Raw genomic sequence first — 23,153 nt, 5'->3', positions numbered from 1 at the left:
ACCTGCACAACACAACCAAAGTACTTTGCCCCAACGAAACAGTGAGGTTGTCAATCTCACCGGCTTGCTGTAACAAAGGATTAACCGTATTGTGTGGAAGATGATTGTTTGCAGAAAACAGTAGAACAAGTATTGCAGTAGATTGTATTTCAAGATAGAGAATTGGACCGGGGTCCACAGTTCACTAGAGGTGTCTCTCCCATAAGATAAACAACATGTTGGGTGAACAAATTACAGTTGGGCAATTGACAAATAAAGAGGGCATGACCATGCACATACATATCATGATGAGTATAGTGAGATTTAATTGGGCATTACGACAAAGTACATAGACCGCCATCCAACTGCATCTATGCCTAAAAAGTCCACCTTCAGGTTATCATCCGAACCCCCTCCAGTATTAAGTTGCAAAGCAATAGACAATTGCATTAAGTATGGTGCGTAATGTAATCAACAACTACATCCTTAGACATAGCATCAATGTTTTATCCCTAGTGGCAACAGCACAACACAACCTTAGAACTTTCATCACACGTCCCTGTGTCAATGCAGGCATGAACCCACTATCGAGCATAAATACTCCCTCTTGGAGTTACAAGCATCTACTTGGCCAGAGCATCTACTAGTAACGGAGAGCATGCAAGATCATAAACAACACATAGATATAACTTTAATAATCAACATAACAAGTATTCTCTATTCATCGGATCCCAACAAACGCAACATATAGAATTACAGATAGATGATCTTGATCATGTTAGGCAGCTCACAAGATCCGTCAATGATAGCACAATGGGGAGAAGACAACCATCTAGCTACTGCTATGGACCCATAGTCCAGGGGTAGACTACTCACACATCACTCCGGAGGCGACCATGGCGGCGTAGAGTCCTCCGGGAGATGATTCCCCTCTCCGGCAGGGTGCCGGAGGCGATCTCCTGGATCCCCCGAGATGGGATCGGCGGCGGCGGCGTCTCTGGAAGGTTTTCCGTATCGTGGCTCTCGGTACAGGGGGTTTCGCGACGGAGGCTTTAAGTAGGCGGAAGGGCAGGTCAGGAGGCGGCACGAGGGCCCCACACCACAGGGCCGCGCGGCCAAGGGGGGGGGCCGCGCCGCCCTAGGGTGTGGCCCCCTCGTGGCCCCTCTTCGTCTCCTCTTCGGACTTCTGGAAGCTTCGTGGCAAAATAGGACCCTGGGCGTTGATTTCGTCCAATTCCGAGAATATTTCGTTACTAGGATTTCTGAAACCAAAAACAGCAGAAAACAACAACTGGCACTTCGGCATCTTGTTAATAGGTTAGTTCCAGAAAATGCACGAATATGACATAAAGTGTGCATAAAACATGTAGATAACATCAATAATGTGGCATGGAACATAAGAAATTATCGATACGTCGGAGACGTATCAGTTAGCACTGCTGACACTTGTGGTGTCAGTGATGCTCACCTGTGCCCTGTGTAGGATCCATTTGATCCAATTCTTGGATCACTACATTCTTGTGATGCTTTGCAGTGCCTTGTGCTTGATCTAATTGATCCAATTGATCAACAGATGCTAGTGGTTAGTTGCTGGTTTGGTCCTTGGCTAATTGAATGGCTTGCTCTAGCTAATGTTGTGACTTATGCTTGCTCTAGCTGATGCACAAGTGTGTGTATGTGCTGTTGTTGTTGTCCATAGCTCATTTGATAAAATCCAATGGCTAGGATGCACTTGGTCAAGCCACTGTTGCCTCTCAGTGATGTTATTGCTTGTCCACTTGATGGATTATCTTATATATATATATATACCTTGGTGGATTATTTATGGATGAACTGCTTATGTAGTGTTGATTATATGCATTGATGTGTATGATTTGATATCTCCATGATCAATTTGGAGATAATTAAAGTCTGGATCCATTTATGGATGATGATGAGTTATAATTTTTGTTTAATGGATGGATTTGTGGTTGATGTGACCACAATAGCCTTGCTACTGCTTGGTTGCTCTCACAGTTTGACTAATTCTTGTTGGCTACTCATCTTTTCTTGCACAGTAGGGAATCATACTAGATATGAATGCCACTGTGTTTGCCTATGAAGAAATAAATATAAATCTGATGGTTCCTTGGCTAGGATCTTACTAGGTGGTTTTTGGTAGCTTCTAGTACTTCTATATCCTCTACTGGTTGCAATATGTGCATTTATACTTGTCTATTTGCACATGAATAGTATCTAGATGCTCTTGGGATCTAGCTGCTCCACTTCTGCCAGTAATCCTTGCTCAACACCAAGTGATGACAACCCCATGAGCATCTGCTCATCTTATGTCTTGTGTCATGCTATAGAATTGATTGGATCCACTGTATCCTCTCCAGGTTTATGTTATATCTTGTTCCAGCTCCTAGATGCTATGATTAGTTGATGTTGAGCTATTGCTGGATGACTTTGGTTACTTGACCTGCTCCTCCTACCTCCTGGATGATCTTGCTTGTGTTCCCATCTCCCTCACTAGCTTTGGTTGGTGGTTTTGGATGGATGGATGGTTTCTCTAGTGGTTCTTGGTGTTCTTGAGCAAGAACATATATGAACTATGCACTGTTCATTGTTGGTTGCTTGGTGAATGCTTATCTGGTCGACTTGTGAATTATTTCTGATGGTTTCTGCCCTTTTATACTGCCTACTGGTTCTCCCTGGCCGTGACACACAGTCCTGGCCAAACTTGGTGACTAAGCCATGGTTTGGCTTGCTGTTGAGCATGCACACCAGCTGGTCAGCTGTGTGTGGGCTGTGGTGAAACTTGAGCTCATGATGAGCTCCAGTTTTGGTCTGCTGGTGTCTATCTTGCTTTTGGCAAGAATTTGGACAGTGACAAGTGTCATTGACACTTGGTTTAACCCCCCTGTCTAGTTTATTTTCTATTTTGCAGGTTTCAAGCTTGATGTGATCCAAGGACAAATCCTTCCAAGACATTTAGTGTACGATCTAGGATAGAATCCAATTCTTGTAATTTTATTTAGTTTTGATTATTATTCCATCCAATTCTTGTACGACAAATATTGTAAAGACAATGTAATGTGTGTGTATGATCAATAAAGCTCAAGTTTTTGGTTATGAGCTCTTCTGTAAATTTATCATTCACTTATGAATTATTTCTGTATATATAATGTGATTTGAATTATGTATATATATATATGATGTGATTTGAATTATGAATAATTCATTTATACATTGTTTATCTATTACTTCTTTTGTTTTAAATCAAATATGAATTGTCAATTCAAATCATCTCCCCAAATCAACAAGTTGCAAAAGAGATCATATCGAAATTCTTAACACTCACATTGCCTAACCCTAATAGCAACGAGAGATAACCTCGATCCCTCTTAGGTTTTTTTGCAATAAGGCGCGAAATTTCCCTCGTTTTGCGATGAAATGCACATCCTATTTCTAAATCTACCCTTCGTTGTTCCTATGTTCTGGGATATTACACCATCGCCCTCAACATCAACATCCATGGCGTTGTTTTTGCCCATTGGATGTCCATATTGGTCAAACAAAGGCTCCACGTTGATGTAGTAGCCTTGAGTCATTCCCTCCGTACCAAGGCCATTATCGAGGATGAAGTCGCGACCATTGATCATGGCATGCATGTAGGTGTCACTCTCGTCGGCCTAGTATTCCTGCCGATCATTGGACATCACAAGGCTATTGGCAAATGATAATGGACGAGCAAGCATATGGGTTGATGGCATATCTTGTCGTCCAGGGTAGGGTTGGGCATTCCGTCGAACAAACTGCGAGGCATGGGCATGTTCTCTAGCGGGATCGCCTGTGCCTTCTTTGCAAGCACCGGTCCCGAGTCACCACCGTGCGGTTGAGGTCAAGGCCAAGCGCCACAAGGTTTCCATTGTACAATGGGACCTCGATGAAGATCTTGACCCATCGAGATGGGAGGCTGATGTTTGGCTTTCCTGCACCAAAACCATTGCAGTACTTGAGAAACAACAAATATTTATTAAAAGATTCTTTCCGGCCATGAGAGTTTTGCAGAATGGAAACTACACAACCCCTCAACTTCGTAATCAGTGCAGCCATGTTTACACCCAAAGCATGGTTCGTAAATAGCTTATTCTATAGATTGCTACGGAACTGTTGTAATCAACCATAGAGTTTAAACTAGTTGTGAATAAGAACAATAATAAAGCAAGATAAAATGTAAAAGCTGAAAGTAACTAAAACCAAAAGTAAACTAAAATCAAGATAAAGGTGTTATGAGGGAGGGGAGTCTAGAATAACCACTACAATAGTTAAATCATGATTAGGATTTAATATGTTTTTACTACATGTGTGAAGTGATGCGAGTTCTGAATAAAGGTGCTCCCAAAAGTACTATTATGCACCCCTCGTAACCACTATCTTTCTGATCGCATGCCGCGTACGTAGGTCCAGTAATTAAGGGTCTCCTCATGGCTATGGTCATAGGATCTTGTACCTCGTACCCCTCGTTGAGACATGGTTGAAAGAGGTGGCGGAACTTTACGTCCACGTACCTTCAACCATACTAAACGATGATTACCTTTAATGTCCCTAATGGAAAATATTGCATAGTGCACACCATAAAACATCATTGACGACAACCACCACTTTCACATGTTACAAATGAACAACATACCCCAACAAGGGTTCAGCCACATCCCCAACTAAATTACTCAAGAAAAGAGTCACAAGACATCATATGAATGAACATGGATGGATAAATCTGATACACGTGTAAGATCCACAACAGAGTTTGGATTACAATGCGGTGGATGGTGGGATCAGTGATGAACGCGGAGATGGTAATGGTGTTGATGTCGATGCATCGTCCCAAGCCTTCTTCCTCTCTTCCTTGAATGGCGCAGTGGTGGTGTGAATATCTATGGAGTCAGCAGGGATCCGCCGTGCGGAGATGTGGTGGAGATTGGATCTTGTGCTGGTTTCTCCCCTCATTTATATAGGTCTACGAGAGGCATCCGACCAATAGTCCCCTAACCGACCTTACCACCTAAGAAAAATCTAGGAATAAACATGGGAGAAATCAGTGGAGAATCGCGTCAAATTTGGGCTTTTTTGTGACCTTGAAACCCGCGGTACGGGCGCGCGGTACGGTCATCAAGAACGTACTAGCGCTCATTAAAGTCGATGACCCTTTTTAGTATTTTGGCCACCATTTCTTTGTACAAACTCTGATTTAGATGTTCTTCAACTCGTTGGATTCCTATCGATGAGGGTTACAACACTATGGTCTTTTGGATCATTATTATCTTGTGATGGAAAAATTGGCTCCTTTCCACCCTTGAAATGACTAAGTCTGGGTGTTTGTAACTCCTCCAGATTGTCTTGATTTGGCTTCTTTCCTCATGTTTTGTTCATAAACATTCATAATACCTACACACATCAAACACAAGGAAAATTAAGTGATAAATACTACTAAACTATTACTTGTGCAAATCTCTCATAAAAAAGGAGTACTTATAATCATGCATTTAGGACATAGTCACAGCTGAACATGTAATGAGACAAAAAAAATTATGTAATGAAAAACATGTCACTTTTTGGACTCATCGGTACCTGGTCGTGCGCGACAAGAGGCGTCATGTGCGGCTAACTATATACAAGAGGCGGCTTTGCGTTCAAGGAAGATATTGAGCTTGTGGAGCAGGCGGCTTGAACCTAAGCGACCGCCTCTTGCTTGATTATAAGAGGACGCCCAACACATCAGCTATAGAGGTCAGTACCTTAGCGTTTACTTGAAGGACTATGGCCATGTCAGCGGCAACCATTGTTGCGTCGGTGGCGGCTTCATGGGCTTTCCTTCCCCTCGCGGTGGCACGCCTGCTGCCATACTTCTTGGTGTCAATGGTCCTCCCGAGCGGCGTCATCTCTTTCTTTGGGGTCGTGGCCTTCATATATTGGCCGACAGCAGGGGCCTGCAATGGGGCGGCAATTGGGGGCGAATGGGTGGCGGTTGGGGCATCGGGGTCGACGTACATGGTGGCGCGGGTGAAGAAGTGTCTTGTGTGCCACTGTCTTGTGGGCCCTAGGGTAGAAGAGGGGACACGAGACGTGTTGACTGTCTGCGGCTACGCATTGCCAACCCAAGTTTGGGTCACGAATGGATCGCCGCAGACAGGTCGGTCCATTTGCGTCGGGTCGCTGGGCTAGGGTTTTCCCCTAAATTTGTCTGCGCGGACACAAACGAACATGTGTCGGGCCATTGGAGATGCCCTAAGAGCATCACCAGTCGGAACCTTCATACAATTTACGTCACGAGTCATTTGGGAAGGCTTTGGGGGCACCAGACACAACATCTATATATTGGGGTGTGTTCTCCTAGTTCGTCCTTCCCAATAATGTTGTATTTTTTTTTATTTATAGCTAGTTTTCCATTTTCACGAACACGTTGTGTTCATCCTTGCGGATACGAGGGAGATGCGCACCACCACCACACACATATGCCTCTACCCTCCTCCCCTTGTGCCACACCCTCCTCTTATTTGTCAGGACCCATGTGGCGTTGGAGCTTGGGAGTACGACAACCTCCATGAGAGGTAGTCGTACCAAACGAGAAGCTGGCGAGGGTTGGTTTGCCAGAACCCTGGTGGGTAGTGGAGATGAGGAAGAAGATGGATCTCTCGGGGCTCAAATCTACTAAAACTAGATAGAAGGGGAGGTAGGAATTAATAAATTTAGGGTTTTGAATTACCTTAACGTTGCCATCAAGGATTTTTGAGTCGAAGACCTAACCTGCCGCGGGTGGCGAGGTAGATCTTCCTCGCGCTTTACCGATGAGTAGCGCCAGATCCACTATCCACGGACCACGTTCCATGCTTTGGAGTTGCCATCTTCAACCGCATGCTTGCACCGCCACAACCACATGTTGGAGCAACCGGACAAGTCCTGAACAAGTCATCCCTGCTCCATCATGGAGCCGGAGACAACGCCGCATCAATGGGGACAGAGAAGGAGGACATCCACATCTGTTGGAGTCGCTGCCACCGCCTCACTGACACTATCCATGAACCCTAACGTTGTCGATTTGAAGGATCGACGAGTACACGTTGCCATCAACTCTGAGACTCCGCCATGAAGGGCACTGCCGTCATCGCTCCCGCCACCCAAATGACGCACAACAACATACTAACCCTAACCCTAACTCTCAGGCCAAAATGGAGGAATGGGGTCTCACTACGTTCTCATGCCGAAGGAGAAGTTAAGGGGCAGAAAAATCAGCACCCTCGCTATGGAGATCAGGGGAAAAGGTGTCACCTCCCCTTGTCGGAGTGTCTCGTGAGGAAAAAGGGGAGAAGGGCGAAGAAACCGTTAGTATGGCTTTTAGCCAAAAAAAAGTTGTGGATTTGGAGTTTTAGTGTGGATTTGGAGCGAACTCCAAATCACCAATTATTCTAAATGCATGTTTGGTGATAGAGTATTAAGCGAGTATAATCCCCATCTATCCTACTTTTTTCCAAATCTTAGTGTATTTTTCTCAATCTCCAATACCTCTACCCTTGGCTAGTGGATTGGGGATGGAGTTTCATCGGGGTTGAGTGACGGTAGGTGTGGTTCACCCAATAATCTAAAATATTATTTCCACTAATACCTCTATCCTTGCCTAGTGGATTGGGAATGGAGTTTCGTCGGGATTGAGTGATGGTAGGTGTGATTCACCTAATACTCGAAAGTATTATTCCCACCAATCCCCACAATCATTGTAGTACCAAACAATGCTTAAGGAGGTTAACAAAAAAAAGTGTAGTTTTTTTAGATAAACAAAAAAGTGTAGCTGATAGAGTGAGAGCGTGGGAGACTGGGAGGTGAGACTTGAGAGTGTTCTCTCATGAGAAGACAAGAAGGAAACCTGTTCAAATAAAGGAGGAAAACAAGAAAAAGAAAGAGTGGGGGGAAATCTCCATCTGAGTGGAGGGAGGCGTCGAACATGTGATGGCTTCCTCGCAAAATCCCCCCCGGCGGCAGCTTGCGGCGGGGCAGTCCGCCTGGCCCGATCTACCACCGGAGCTTCTGGAGAGCATCTTACTCCGCCTCGACCCGCTCGACCATGTCGCCGTCCGCCTCGTTTGCTCCTCGTGGCGCTCTTGCGCGCGAGCTTTGCTCTCGGCTGACCTCCCCTTCGAGGCCCCGCGACTACTCCTCCGTCGCCCAGGATCCTGCGGCAGGCTCGCCTTCTTCAGCCTCCGCCGCCTGGAGATCCTCCCTTACGCTCTCCCCGACCGTCTCAACGCCGGCCGGTGCTGCGGCCAGATCGGCTGCTGGCTCGCGATGGCCTTCGACGATGAGCGGGCGATCGAGCTCCGCAACCTCTTCTCCGGTGAATCCGTGGCCATGCCCCGGCCCCCCGTGTTCCCGGTCGCCAAGATAATGCTCTCCGCGCCGCCTACCTCCCTGGGGTGGGTGGCGGCCCTGCTGGGCAACTCGGGCACGCTCGCGCTGCTGCAGCCAGACGTGTCCGGCGCCGACGCCTGGATCTCGATCGCGGCGGGGGCGGAGCACGGAGGGTTCCGGGACATGGCCTTCTGGCGCGGGCGGCTCTGTGCGGTGGGCTACGACGGCACGGTGCTGGCCTACCGAGCCGACCTCCGCGCGCGCGTGGCGGCCGTGTCGGAGCTGCGGGAGAAGGACGGGTGGCATGAGAGGAACGTGCTGCGGCAGTGGCGGCGCCGCACGTACCTGGTGGAGTCCGAGGGGGAGCTCCTGCTGGTGAGGAAGCTGTACAGTGTGGATGGGGACTGGGCGGAGGTGGATGTGGAGGTGCATCGGTTCCGGCCGGAGGAGTGCAACTGGGAGGAGGTGGAGGAGCTCCCAGGGAGGGCGGTGTTCGTGGGGGCCGTGGCGTCGGTGTCGGTGCTGGTGACGGCGGCGCTGCCGGGGGTCCAGGAGAACTGCGTCTACTTCGCGCGGCGGGAGGTGGAAATGATAGTGCCGCAGGCCATCGGCGTGTACTCGCTGGAAGACTTCGAGACTTCGGTAGTGGCCATCGCCGGCGGGCACTCCGCCGACGTGGAGCCCGTGTGGATCATCCCCTCGGTTCCCTGTTCCCACGCGTCGGCGTCCAGGAATTATCAGCAGGCTTCCCGCCTTTGCGATGGATGAAACTTGTCCGCGCGCGTGTGTGTTCTTCTCCCTATGACTGTCATCTGTCTCTGAGATGAGTAGATGAGGTGACTTTGATCTATTTGTGAGTTGAGCAGATGAACTTCATACTCCGAAAGGGAGCACTGCGAGCTCTATAAGTGCAAGCCAATGCTGGTTGGGATCCCCGTTTAATCTGGCTCGTTCACCACATGTTCAGACTTCAGAGTGTACATACTGGCAAAAAAATGTTCAGAGTGTTACATGTATAGCACCTTTGGGTCATAAGGGCATCTCCAAACGGTCGACCCAAACGGACTCGCTGGCCGTCCATTTTGGACCGTTTGCGTGGCCGCCCGGACACGCGGACAGCGCCCCGCGCCCGCGTGTCCGTTTGGGTCGCGCGCTGCGCCCAACGCGCGGACGCAGCGCATTTGTAATAAAATAAAACAAAAATGAAAATAAAAAAGGAAAACAACAAAACATAAATTTAAACTAGTTGGTCACTAAACTTAGCCCTATTTTGGGCAAATTTTACACAAAAGAAAGCCCTATATGGGCTTTAAACTAAAAAAAAGCAAACCCTAGCCAGGGTTTGCGAGCACGCGGTGGCCGCCGCGATACTACCCCCGGTAGTACTCGTCGTCGTCGGCGCCGATGACGACGACGCCCGGCGGCGACGCGGCTGTTCGGCTCGAAACGCCGGAGGGCATCGGGGACTCCGGCCGTGGCGACCACCGCGCCCTTTCCCGGCGGAGTCCGGGTTCGGCGGGCTCGCCGGCTGCGCAGCCGTGCCCTCGCGCGGACTCACCGCGGAGCTGCTCCTCCGCTGCGGCCTGCAGCTCCGCCGTAGCCGGAGCGTGGCCGGCGCTCCTCCTCCGCCGAGCGCGCGGCCGGCGCTCCTCCTCCTCCCGGAGCGCCGCGACGCGTTGCCTCCTCCCGACGGCGCGCCGGCTCGAGGAAGGCCCACGCCTCCGCACAGGCGTCCTCCACAGGCCTTCTGGCCGCCTCCTCCAGCGCGGAGGCGCGCAACGTCTCGGCGAGGTGCGGCCATTTGGCCAGCTCGTCGAGATCGCTCTACTCGCGGGACGCCGCGAGCGCCGCCGCGGCTCGGGTCGTCCTCCTCCGCCCGGGCACGGGGCTGGTGCGGGGCCCGGGGCTGCTCGCCGATGTAGAGGCCGCCGGGCGACGGCCAGCCCGCCTTGCGGGTGTGCGCGCTTGCGCGCGAGGCCGCCGTCGCGGAGGTGAAGCACGTGTGCCGGCGCGCATCGTGCTCCACCTCGAACCACAAGTCCCGCTGGGACTTGCGTCGCCGTAAGCGGGGTCTGCGGAGGTCCGCCGGCAGCTGCGCGCGGCGCCTCCGGATCTCCGCGACGCGGGCGCGGCCGGACGCCGGATGGGCGGCACCGGAACCCGATCCGGGCTCAGGTGCCAGCCGTGGGGAGGTGCACGTCCCCCACGGCATTGGGACGCCGGCGTCCCCGGAACATCTCGCGCCACCGCTACGGTGACGTAGATCCGGTCGCGTCTCGGCGTCGCCGGCGGCCCCATTGCGAACGCCGGCGGCGCGACTGGCCGGCTGCTGCCGGCCTCGTGGTCGTTGGCGGACGGCTCGAACTCGCGCTTCGGGGCCATGGCGGCGCGGAAGCTTCGAGCTCGCGCGTGCGGCCGGAGTGGAGAGAGTGGGGACTGGATAGGGACAGTCCCCTTCCCCAGTCCACATTTAATAGGACTGGGGCACCGACAGGTGGGCCAGCCACGCGGACATGGCGGACACGCGAGGACGCCGCGTGCCATCCGCGGCCACGCAAACCCGGCCCAGATTTGGGCCGGGTTTGCGTCGTTCCGGACTCCGCGGCCGTCCGCTTTTGCGGTGCGTCCCCGCGTTGGGCCGCGTTTTTGTCCGGCTCGACCGAAACGGACGCGCGGGCGCGGTTTGGGTCGCGTGGTTGGAGATGCCCTAAGATACATTGGTAATTTTCTATGGGTCAAACCTGATAGTTGCGGATGCATACTTTGTTCCCTTGTTGTATCGCATTCGCTTGCGACCTCGCTGAGTTGCTACTTCTTCTTCGATGATGGCCCCGCCTCGTCGTCGTCATCACGGTGGCGCTTCCTGCTCGTCACCTCTTCCGAAGAGGCAGTGTCAGCCGACGCGTCAGAGGAACTAGTGTCCTCCTTGTCGTCGCCGGTGCTCGCCGGCTACGCCTTGGCCTTCGCTTTCGCGTCCGCCTCCGCCTTCGCACGGGCCGCCGCTGCCTCCTCCGCGTCCTCCTCCACGCCCAGCCATTCCTCCTCACTGTCAACTGGCGGCGGGGAATCGTCGCCGCTGGTGGGTGTCCGGGTTCTGTCCCACCAATGGCGCCATCCAGCAGACTTGCCCTCGCTGGAGGTGTCGGATGGAAGCTGGGAGATGTAGCTCATCGTCGCTGGAGGTGTCGGATGAAAGCTTGGATGAATGGCGGCTGGTTGAAGATCTGAAAGCACCTACGTACGGATCTTATTGAGCGTGGATGAACAGCGGCGCAGAAGTCGAAGAGAGCGGCGGTTGCTCTTCCGAGAAGTTTGCGCTCCATTCCGGCGGTTGGCGCGTCGGTCGACGCGGTTGCCAATGCGACGGTTCCGCTTCCCGGCAACTACACCGTCGCTACATAGGCGACGGTTGAGCATCCGAGACGCTGACGCTTCGGGCCCGCACCTTGTCGCCTCTCATTTCGTTGTGTCCGACGTGCCCGGAGCGTCCCCTATGTAGCGGAGATGGGTTCGGGACGTCAAACACCGTATTGGCCGTGCTGAATAAAACGGGCATTTGGGACGAGCGGCTAGGAACGTTTTTTTGTCCGACGGCGCGCCAAATTCTTTTGGGGGACGCGATTTGGTCTTCCTGGCGCGCCTGTTTCCAGCTCCAGCCTACGGAATTGCGAAAAAAAACGCACGGGAGTTTATTGACAACAAGACCAAAGCAAAGACTACCCCTTCGTTCCCTTCTCTCTCTACAGTGCTTGCAGAGGCGAAAAGGGAGGCGACCGCTTTGCCGGCGCTGGCTCCGGCGACTCCTCTTCCCCGAGAGCCTCGTGCTCTTTGGTGGAAGGGGGGTCAATGGATCTGGCGCCTGGCCGTGTATAGCTGTAGTCTAGGTTTAGACTTTCTAGCTTCGGTTTCCGGCGGGCGTCGCCGCGCTCCGGTGAGGTTGGCGTCGCCGGCGAATAAAGATCCTCCAGATCCGAGTCAAGCGAGGCCTTGTCTGGCGTCGCCGGGCGCGGATCTGGTGGTGGTGTGCTCGGGCTTGGCCGGCAAGGTGGCGGCGTCGGCCAACCCCTGGGCTTTTGTGCTTCGGATCCGTCGTCGCCGCGGCAGAGTTTCCTCCGACTCTGCTTGTGGATCCGGGAGCTTTTGCAGGAGCTTCGTCGCCGGTGTTGGCTTCGCCTGCGCCGGAGCTCGGGTGACATGGTGCCTTGGAGCAAGGTTTGTGGCTCGAGGTGGCGGATCCGGCGTTGCTCCGTCGACGTGCTCGACGGGGGCGGCTGGTTTCGTGGCTGAGCTAGCACGGGGTATTCCCCGGTCGACGCGCCACAGCGGCTGTGCCTCGCTGGTTGCGGCGGGGACCTTCTTCGACTCACAAAGCCAGTTATTGGCAATGGTGCGACCTCGGTTGTTGGGTTTGCTGGTGGCTCGCGGCCTTCTCCGGCGTCCTCTGGCGGCGGCTGGTCGTGGCCTTGTTGTCGGCGGCAGAAAGATCTTGCAGGGCCTTGTTTGTAATTTCTCCTTTCTTGAGGGGTCTTTCTGCTTTTGTTCCAGGTCTCCTGTGTCTTCTCGAGCGTTCTCGAGATTTCTGCGTCTGTATCACCTTGGTTTGTATGTTTGGTAATGCAGTAATCTTTCTCAAAAAAAAAAAAAACAAGACCAAAGCAACAAGTGTCCTACATGTAACCCGTGTACACAACGTTTTCAGATCCTGGTATGCAACACATACAGAAAAGGCATAACTAGGTACAACAGAAAACATCAACACAGAGATGGTAGAGCAAGTTACATATTAAGGGGCATATTGGCATAACAATGTACATTCAAGATAAAGCCATATTCTCCGCCAAGATAAAGGATGGGGCATATAACCAGATGAATTATCTAGTTTACTAGAAACAGCAAACAATCGATGTTTGAAGAAAGTTTGATATATAGTCAATTACGTGGTCCAAAGCCAAGATGCCCTTTACAACAGTCAACCCTTATAGACTTTTCAACTAATTTTACAGCCTTATGCCTCTTGCTCATGTGAAGGCCAAAATCTCAACAAAACAACGAGCAACGACTCCATAGGGGTGATAGTGTCTATTAAAACATGTCTGTATTCCGCTTGTTCAATGAGGAAGATTCTCAACATTTCAGATGTAACTACAGTTGCTGACCCCAAGGATTAATTTATGGCAATTATGAGGAACCCGACTGAGATATACATGAGGAATACAGGATATAGTGCCAGAGCCTTCCTCCTTGGGTTAACTGCAGCGCTCATGAATGGGTAGGCAGCCCAGGAGCTCCACGCCAATGTGACTGTCACAACGATGGTCTTTAGTATGACATTGTCCTTCAGCATGCAAATTAGGGCTCCAACATCCAGGGGAAACAAACAATACCCCAGGAGACTGAGACTTTGGAAGAAGATGATGTGCCCACCCTGCAGGTTGGCAGCAAGAAATCATTCCAAAATGGCACATTAGGGTACAGTACGATTAAGCAAGTGTGCATATAACTATAGCAACGGTGTGTGTGTGAGAGAGAGAGAGAGCGCTTACCAGAAGCAGAACATTTAGTGTCAAAATTATAGCCCCAGCTGCCAGGACAGCGAATGCAACAGCAAATACTTCAGACTACAAAGAGAGATGACACAGAAATCAGCACTTTTGCACAGAAGGAAACAAAGATAAACTGTAAAGTAGAAAAATAGGAGGACCACTATAAGGGAGGACTGCATATAAGTATTGGCCGCTTATGTGGAAAATTGTGTAACAATGCTAACATGACAACACAGAGAAAGGAAAACCACCGAAAGTTCAAAAGTGAATGGTTCATCAGTTTCTAACTACGATTGTTCAGTGCAACATTGAAATCTACAAGAAAATGAGGGAACCACCATGCTTTCTTCCATAGCATGCACTTATTTACAATAAACACCACATTCAATGACATGTGTTACACTTAAACATGGTAGTAAAAGAACCTGAAGATATATTTTCGCATATTTTCTACTCATTCAGGACAACCATCAAACCTATATTTAAAAATGCAAAACTACATTTCTGCAAGATAAAATGTTGAAGAATCAAATTTTGACTTCTACCAGGTGTACAATGTCATAAAATAAAACTTCTCCTAGGTATTCGCTTAGCCATGCAGAATTAGCACGGCCTTCTGGATTATTACCAATTGAGATCATATTTTCCCCAAAAGCAGCTTTAGTAACTTGCTGTCACTATGTGTTGCAATATTAGTATATTACAGAATCCAAAACAAGTTCTAGAAGCACGTTTTTTGGTGCACCAATCTTACAAGTGACACTACACATTCTAATTCACAAGGATGTGTTGCAATATTAGTATATTACAGAATCTAAAACAAGTTCTAGAAGCACGTTTTTTGGTGCACCAATCTTACAAGTGACACTACACATTCTAATTCACAAGGATGCGTACATATTGTACGAGAATGTAGCTGTTTAGCGCGCATGTCCAGTAAGCTATACCATATTTTGTTTTAAAATAACAAAGAACGCCACCTAGTTTGTCGTAATGGTACCTAGAAGCTTCGCAGGTCAGCACAAATCTACAACTGGTCCACTAGATAGTTCTGGTTTACGAGAAACGGATGACAGGTGGCGAGAGTAAACATGCCAGCAAATTACTTGAGCACATCATTCACCATAGCGTACAGGTACATCAAGTTGAACCAACGTGATGGTTCCAAACAAATCGAGAACTAAGAAAGTAAAAACATATTGCACAAGCCGTATCTGAATAACTGATAATATAGAATTCATCAGTTTAGCAGGATTCCTTTTTTAGGATGGCAACAATTATCAATGCGCAAAATTAACGGATGTGAGGACAGGTAGAACCCATAGCGGAATAAGCACATGATTCGCTCGTCTAAATTAACAAGATGCAGCATTATATGAGTAACTGACTGTTCTAAGCCAGCCTCACACCTAATCTTACAACCTCAGATTCGGTTATCGCAAGAGCAACATCGAGCTTGCAACGGAATGATTGCCTCCAAGTAAACAAACCATGAAACATGTCATGTAGTTCAGTAATCTACAGCCCGAGGATCTACCTTACCATATATGAGTGACTGTTCTAAGCCAGACTCACACCTTTGATTACAACCTCAGATTTGGTTATCGCAAGAGCAACATTGCGCTTGCAACGGAATGTAATCGCAGATGCTTGCCTCCAAGTAAACAAACCATGAAACATGTCATGTAGTTGAGTAATCTACAGCCCGATCTACCATACCATAAAACATGTCATGTAGATGCAAAGGCTACCATGAGATCTGGCTGTGGTAGGGAGGGATAGCGGGTACCTTCTTCACGGTGGCGGACCAGGAGAGCGTGAGGCCGAGGAAGACGATGAAGAAGAAGGGCCCCCAGAGGTCCCAGTCCCTGAGCGCCTTGCCCGGGTCCTCACGGTTGGGGTTGGGGAAGACGACGAGCTTGAGGTTGCTGACGATGCGCGCGAGGTCGCGCTTGACGGTGTCCCAGACGGGCTCGGTGAGCGTGTTGGGCGGGGCCCCGAAGCCGTCGGAGGCGATGGCGACGGAGACGGAGGCGGGCGGGGCGTTGGCGGCGGAGGGCGGCGCCTGGGGCACGAAGATGGGGATGGAGGAGGTCGGGAGCGGCGGCTTGGAGGAGGGCGGGGGCGGGGAGCTGGAGATGGGGATGGAGGCGCGCGGAGGGGAGGGCGGGCGCGCGGGGAGGACGGTGGCGGTGGCGGAGGGCGCGTCGTACATGAGGCTCTCGATCTCGTCCATGTCGGACTGCGCCGACGACGCGTTGAGCGGGATCGTGTCCCCGTAGTTGTGCGACATGGCGGCGGCGGCGGCGGCGGCGGGGACTGGCGGCGGCGGCGGCGGCGGCGGCGGGGACTGGCGGCGGCGGCGGGGACTGGCGGTGTCGGCGAGGTGGATCTGGGTGGGAGACGGTGGGTAGGAGGGAGAGAGATCTCGCGCCCTGGCGGGAGTGGGGGTTGGGGATTTGCGGGTGCGTGCCGGCCTGCTTTGCTTGCTGCGGTGGGGTTGAGGCGAGACGAGGGAGGGCACGTGAGAGCGTTGCCTTCAGATGCAAGGCCGGCCAGGCGACGACCGGCTGCACGGCTCACGCGTCGTCCATCGGGGAAATGGACGGCCCAGAGTTGAGGCAAATGCACGGCAGAGCCGAACTGGCTTTCGTACCATTAATGCGATTTGCTAAGTGCGTGTTTGGTAGCCCGGATCACTTCAAGTTCACTCTCCGACTTGAGATATCTCACCTCATACAATCTAGCATAATATTTTGTGGTGTATTTGTTAGCCCGTATGTGGTGAGAAAATCTAAATTGATAATTTGTTTGTTAGCCCGTATGGTGAGAGCTCGGGCTCGGAAGGAACTGCAGGAGGCGCGGGAGAGGAGAGCGCCGGCGCGAGCTCGGACTCGGCATGAACTGTAGGAGGCGCGGGAGGAGAGCGTCGGCATGAGCTCGGCGACAAGCGGTGGCGGCCGGCGACCAGGAGGCGGTGGCGGGCGGCTGACAGTGGCCAGAGGAGGGGCGTGGGGCCGTGTATTTCAGTTGTGTGGGATTTTTGTTCCAGAGGAAAGTGAGGAGGCGGGCTCAGGTCTGGGAGTACGCTCATGGGTCTCTCGAGAAACTTTGCGGGATGGACTCAGCTTGGCTGGATTGTGAAACTCAATCTGAGCTTCATAACCTGGCCTGGTTGAGGGGCATTTTTTGTATGAGATAGGCATGGCTGAGATGAGTTGAGACGGGCTAACAAACATATGTTTCACCGAAAATCTAAGTTGGGATGGGATTTTCTGGGTTGACACGAGCTACCAAACATAACTCTTTAGTTTGCCGAGAAACAAGTTAATCGCGCGCAATGGTTTCGGCCGTTCAATTAATTTTGTCGCCAAGATTAGCGACTCGTATCCTTGTTGGCTCGGCCTATTTGGCTGCAGTTTGTAGGGTTTTTGTTTGTTCTTGGGCTACGGGAATAATGTTTTTTTTACCATGGCGCTAGATGCAAGCAACGGGCTTGATTTATAAGCTAGCTAGGATTTTATTAATCTTTTTCTACCTTTTTGGACTTGTTTTTTTCTTGTGTGTAATCTTCTTTACTATTCTATACTATTATATTGGAGTTGGTCGTAGGTCGTACAACGCATTTGGTGAAGAAGATTGGGAGCATCCGGACCGTTCGATCTAATCTCGAATCTCTCCTTCGTTAGATCACCTTTTCACTCCCGCGTACTGGATCAAAGAAAGCGATTTTTATTTAATTAGTTGTAATAGCATATTCCTTTATCTATATTTAATTATATATTTAATTAGCTATAATAAGGTAAGCCATACAAAGGAATCAATCAGATATTAGTTTCCGCACAGTCACCATATTTGCTCTCCGTCCACGATAAGCACCACCTTCTACCCACTCTCCGCCCACGGTTGCAACCGGAATTTCACCTTCACGAGCAGCGGGGCTCCAACAGGCCCTCTCTGATGCATCCGTCCCATTAGCACACCAAGCACCCCCGGTCGCCCACCCCCGCGAGACCATTCCTAGGTGCCCACCATCTTACACCGCCCCCTCGAGGTCCGCCATGCGCCGCCGTTGCTCACACAAGCGCCTACCCGCAGAGCGCCGTCAACGCCCTTTACCACGTCCCCGCTTCTATCGTTGTTCCCGCTGCGTGATCCCAAACGAGTAGGATCTCCATCACAAGTCCGTCCTCGCACTGACGTTGTCGTCCGCCCGGTGTCATCCATTCACCGCCACCACCGCCCAAGCGTTGTGCCGCGGCCGCAGGGCAGAGACAACCAGAGCCAGGTATTTGGGTTGTTATCCAATCCCGATCGACATCCCCCGTAGCTGCATGTAACCTCCAATTGGAGTGATGACACTTTCAATCTTATACTGATGCCCAATAGACTCGATCCATGGAATCCCGTTACAGTTTATGAGAGATTCACTTTATCTTTCTTCATACATTGAGTAAAAGATTTCTCTTGCAATAGTATCCGATCCTTGAATTTTATATATCATAATATGCTAGCTATCTGGATTTCTTATGATAATATGCTTTCTTGGTGCATGGAATATTGTGCCTTGTACTATTTTCATGTATTTTATTTCTAAAATCTAGCTATTTTTTGTTATTATGTGGTTGTTTAATTTTGACATATATGTTAGCTGCAAAGGTCTTGAGCTTGCCATGGAAGATTAAATAGGTTCAGGATTAGTTGTGGAGATTTATCCAGTCGAGAAGTATGAGCCTTTGCAGAACCTCAAGAAAAAAAGTGTTCATTGTTTTTCCATAGTGTTCCGATGAATTTAAGTTAACTGAGCTGCATTTCCCATTCGGTCTCATTGGTGAATTTTTAATTCTTGATGTGCACACCGCAGGGATAGCAAAAGGATATATGTTTTCTTCAGGTTGAGATTTAAAACCTTGAGGTATTGCATATGAGAGTATATGTCTATGCGTTAACTGGTGTGTTAGACTATCTCTGGTTTAAATTATTGCCTTTTCATATTCTTTCGTTTATAGGATAAAAAAATCTCCTCGCTGACGGGTTTTCTGCTGCTATTCTTGGTACAGTTCCGATGCTATTTTATTTTTAAATGATAAACTCAGATTATGCAAGTCGATGGATATAAGTCAGATGATGTAGTGCCTACCTTAACAGAGAAATCAGTACGGAAAGGTTACAGACTTCTCACTGGTTTAAGGCTGGTGCCAACGCGGGCTGTAGTGGGGGCGCTATCGCCGGCGACGGGGCGAGAGAGGGGCGAGAGAGGGGCGAGACGAGAGCGCGGGGCGGTGGCGCGGGCGCCCGGCGCTATCGCCCGCTACCGCCCAGCTACCGCCCGCGCTGGGGGCGAGAGGGAGGCGAGAGGCGGGCGATAGCGGGGCGGCAGCGTTGGCGAGGCGGGGCGAGAGCGCTGGGGGCGAGAGGGCGGGCGAGAGCGGGCGAGAGGCGGGTGACTGGCGGGCGAGATGCGGGCGAGAGCGGGCGATAGGGTCTAACGGCTAGCTGACGTGGCGCGATCTGATTCGTCCACGTCAGCTAGCCGTTGGGGTAGCCGTTGCTGGTTCAAAAACCCTAAAATTTCATCCCCACCCCCTATAAATACCCCCCATATGGTTTCACTCACTCCACACCCATTTCATCTCATTCATCACCTTCCCTCTCTCAAATCTTCTCCACCATGTCCGGTTGGACTCCACCAGATTTGACCACGTTCACGGATCTGTTGGGGCCCGACGGGTCACCAATACACCTAGATGATGTCTCTCCGACACATCGTCGCACCAATGTCGGTTCTTCGCCGCTTCCCCGAGTTTTATACTCCTCCGGCACACCACCTCCGGGGCCATATGGGCCATACGCTCCACCTCCGGCGCCATATGGTTCATACCCTCCGCCTCTGTATCCATACCCCCAACCACCTCCAAATGCTCCACCTACAGGTAGTGGGAGTGGCACTGTACCTCCTTACCCACCACCTTCGTACGGTTCATACCCTCCACCTCCGTATCCATACGCGCCATATGGTCCGTACCCCCCACCACCTTCTGACGCTCCCGCTCCAAGCTCCGAGTCCAATGCCGCAGAAACAATCGTACCACCGCGTGCAAAGAGGCTTGACTGGACTGTTGCGGAAGAGGAAAAACTGGTACTTTACTTACCCATCACATATTTATTTCGGGGTTGGTTCTTGCTTGGATTTTTCACTAACAATATCTATTTCGGGGTAGGTTAATGCTTGGTTTTTTAACTCCAAGGACTCTGTTGCCGGTAATTGCAAGACCGGCACTAGTTTTGGGGTCAGATAGCTGCAACCTTCAACTCTACCTCGGATCCTGCCCGTCATCGGACCTCGAAGCAGCTAAAGGATCATTGGAACGCCTACAACAAGGAGGTGTCCCTGTTCAATGCATTCCACGTCCAAGAATCAGCGTTACGTCAGAGTGGAGCAGACGATGATATGGTCATGAAGGCGGAAATGGAGAGGTACGCGAATGACAAAAGAGTGACTCAGCCGTTCAGACGGCACCACTGGTGGCTAGCTGTTCGCAATGAAGCGAAGTGGAAAGGACAACATGGTCCTGGTAGTGGAACCGAGTCCACTTCCAAGAGAAGCCGTCTAGGACTTTCTGGTGAGTACAGCTCTAGCGAGGCGACGACGGAGGAGGAGCGTCCAACAGGCCGCGATAGGGCCAAGGCCGCGGCACGTAAGGGTAGGAGGAAGGGGAAGGACTCCTCATCAAGCAGTGAGGTAGGAAGTAAATCCTTCGCGATGAGGAACATGATGAAGGGTTTAGTGAAGGCTAAGCTATTCAAGCAATGGAACAAAATGAAAGACCGATCAACCGACGACATGAACGAAGGAGAAAAGCGCAAACATGCGAAGGCCATCAAGATGGTGGAAAAAGAGCTTGGTCTGAAAGATGATGACGACGAGGAGGAGGAGCAGGAAGAAGAGGAAGAGGAGTAGAATTTTTATTTATTATGTAATTTAATTAATTATTATGTAATCGGTAACATTTTTAGTTGAATAAAATAATTTTCTTGCATTATTTTGAATGTCTACAAAAAATCGAGTGAAATAACTTAATCTGAAAAAGAAATGGTGATGTGGAGGAGAGAGAAGTGAGAGCTGGCACTATAGCCTGTGCACTGGCACCGTGGGGTGAGAGTGGGGTGAGAGTGAGGAAAAAAGCTGACGTGGCAGGCTATAGTGAGGTGAGGCATTGGCACCAGCCTAATGGATAGAATTTATGCAGCTGATATCTGAAGATGTTCATTTAGTAATGCCCATTGCTGAGATTGGTTGATAGTTCAGGCGACCACGTGCTCGTCGGCAACCGACAGCTCCCTCGGCGCCCCGCTTCCCGGCTACGGCTCCGGCGCCCTACTAGCCGACGGGTGCTCCTGCCCCGCATCCGCCTCCATCTGGATTAGGAGCGCGGCCTCCTCGAGGACATGTCGGCGCCGGTGCGTGGCCTCCTCCTCAGTCAGGGCCGCTTTCAAACCACCTCATCGTAAGCACTCTCAATCCCTCCCTATCTAATATATGCTAATGTAGATGTGGTCGATGACATTGTAGCTTCTCCAATTGATGTGCATGTAGATAGGATTCATGTCAATGTTCGCTGCATGTGAAGTGTTGAGGTCTGCATGTCATGGACATGACAATGTCAAGTCCATGATGGAGCTTGAGCTTGGCCACAATGTCAAGTCCATGATGGAGCTTGAGCTTGGCATGACATGCAGACCTCACATTGCTTGACATTGGCATGCCAAACATCATGGACTTGACATTGGCAAGCTCTATGATGGAGCTTGACATTGGCACGCTCCATGATGGAGCTTGACATTGGCACGCTCCATGATGGACTTGAAAATGTCATGTCCATGACATTTCTTCACATTGGCATGCCAAACATCATGGACTTGTCATTGGCAAGTCCACGATGGAGCTTGACATTGGCAAGTCCATGATGGAGCTTGACATTGCCATGCTCCATCATCAATGTCATGTACATGATAGTGATTGACATTAGCATTGGAATGACGATCTTGATATTTTCATGGCCTTCATGGAGTTGATCCCGGTGTTGACAACGTAAGTATGGTTAACACTTTGCATTATCATTGCATCTGCAGAACTGGCTCTTCCTGGAAACCTTTCCGGAAGGGCTCATACTGAACGCAAGGGACATAGCCGTCCGGATGCAGCTTCATGACCCCAATGCATGGTTCATGGAAGTGCACCGGCAGATCACCGCGCCAAGGGTGCACGCTGGCCGTCCTGCTGATATGGGGCACGGTCCAAGGGCGCAGGTGCCGGCGTTCTTCGTGCAGCTGGAGAGCCACAACCTCCTTTCCCTCGCCGTGCCGCCCTACATGGAGCAGCACCTGATCACCAAGTACAAGCTGAAGAACAATGGCCCGCTGGTGAAGGTGTGCTTGTACATGGGTGAGCGTTGCGAGCGGAAGGTGCAGCTCCAGTGAAGGGTCGAGCGCGTCGGCTTCATCAAGGGATGGAGCGACTTCGCTGCCAGGCTACGTCGACGACACGATCGTCTTCACCCTAAGGATGACGGCTTCAAGGTCGATGTTTTCAGGAAGGAGACTTCGTGCTCCAGCATCTTCGGCTGCAGGAGGCATCGCGAGGACCCTTATGCTGATCCTCGCCATTAAGGTGCTGGTGCTTGCTCCCTCACGCTGTGCATAACCGAACTGAAACCAAAAACCAGACTGGAAAAAACCGAACTGCAACCGTATTTTAGTTATTTCAGTTATACAGTTAGGTTTAATTATGACGTTTCCCAGTCAAGCTTAACTTCACACTGACTGTAAATATACTATTGTAAGTACACTACAATTATTTTGTACCTGTGTAGTCTATCTCCAGGTTTAAGTACGCGTATTACCACTCTGGCGTTAGGACTAGGTACTAAGTACCCTGTTCATTGTGTGTTGTGGGTATACTTCATGGGTGTACCATCGACAGTGCCTAGATCCGGCAAGCCCGGGTGGCCCACAGATGGTGATGAGGCATGTGGCCCATCGGGCGGCCCAGTTGCTGTTGATCATGAAGGAAGAAGTCCAGCCCAGGATCAGTAAGCCGGATCCGTACCGACATTAGGAGGAACCCGGATCCGCGGAGGCCCGTGAGGAACCCGGATCTAGTACGACGTATATGGAAGGCGGATCCGTGACGTGCACGGCAAGATATTGTACCGTAGTTAGGCTATCTGTAATCCGGCTAGAACT

General features: G+C 50.7%; 2 protein-coding genes across 2 annotated transcripts; one reads left to right on the top strand and one right to left on the bottom strand.

The window, feature by feature from the left end:
- The first annotated feature begins 7,887 nt into the window (after positions 1 to 7,887).
- LOC127344253 (uncharacterized) lies at positions 7,888 to 9,394 on the top strand. The gene has a single exon (XM_051370480.2). It carries the CDS (start codon positions 7,966 to 7,968, stop codon positions 9,130 to 9,132), a length of 1,167 nt encoding a protein of 388 aa, XP_051226440.1. The 5' UTR covers positions 7,888 to 7,965; the 3' UTR covers positions 9,133 to 9,394.
- Positions 9,395 to 13,268: 3,874 nt separating this feature from the next.
- LOC127344254 (protein YIP4b) lies at positions 13,269 to 16,411 on the bottom strand. The gene is made up of 3 exons (XM_051370481.2): positions 15,697 to 16,411; positions 13,908 to 13,982; positions 13,269 to 13,789 (listed from the first exon to the last, which is right to left on the bottom strand). Exons 1-3 carry the CDS (start codon positions 16,198 to 16,200, stop codon positions 13,529 to 13,531), a joined length of 840 nt encoding a protein of 279 aa, XP_051226441.1. The 5' UTR covers positions 16,201 to 16,411; the 3' UTR covers positions 13,269 to 13,528.
- Positions 16,412 to 23,153: the final 6,742 nt, after the last annotated feature.

This window comes from Lolium perenne, chromosome 3 (genome assembly GCF_019359855.2).
Source record: "Lolium perenne isolate Kyuss_39 chromosome 3, Kyuss_2.0, whole genome shotgun sequence".
Classification (NCBI taxonomy): domain Eukaryota; kingdom Viridiplantae; phylum Streptophyta; class Magnoliopsida; order Poales; family Poaceae; genus Lolium; species Lolium perenne.
Note: the sequence above shows the minus strand (reverse complement) of the source record. Positions and strands in the feature narration are given on the sequence as shown.

Coding starts and splice junctions, on each gene's coding strand:
- LOC127344253 (XM_051370480.2), top strand. CDS start 7,966: ATGGCTTCCTCGCAAAATCCCCCCCGGCGGCAGCTTGCGGCGGGGCAG.
- LOC127344254 (XM_051370481.2), bottom strand. CDS start 16,200: ATGTCGCACAACTACGGGGACACGATCCCGCTCAACGCGTCGTCGGCG. Junction 13,983..15,696: donor GGTCCGCCACCGTGAAGAAG/GTACCCGCTATC, acceptor CTCTCTTTGTAG/TCTGAAGTATTTGCTGTTGC. Junction 13,790..13,907: donor CACTAAATGTTCTGCTTCTG/GTAAGCGCTCTC, acceptor GCCAACCTGCAG/GGTGGGCACATCATCTTCTT.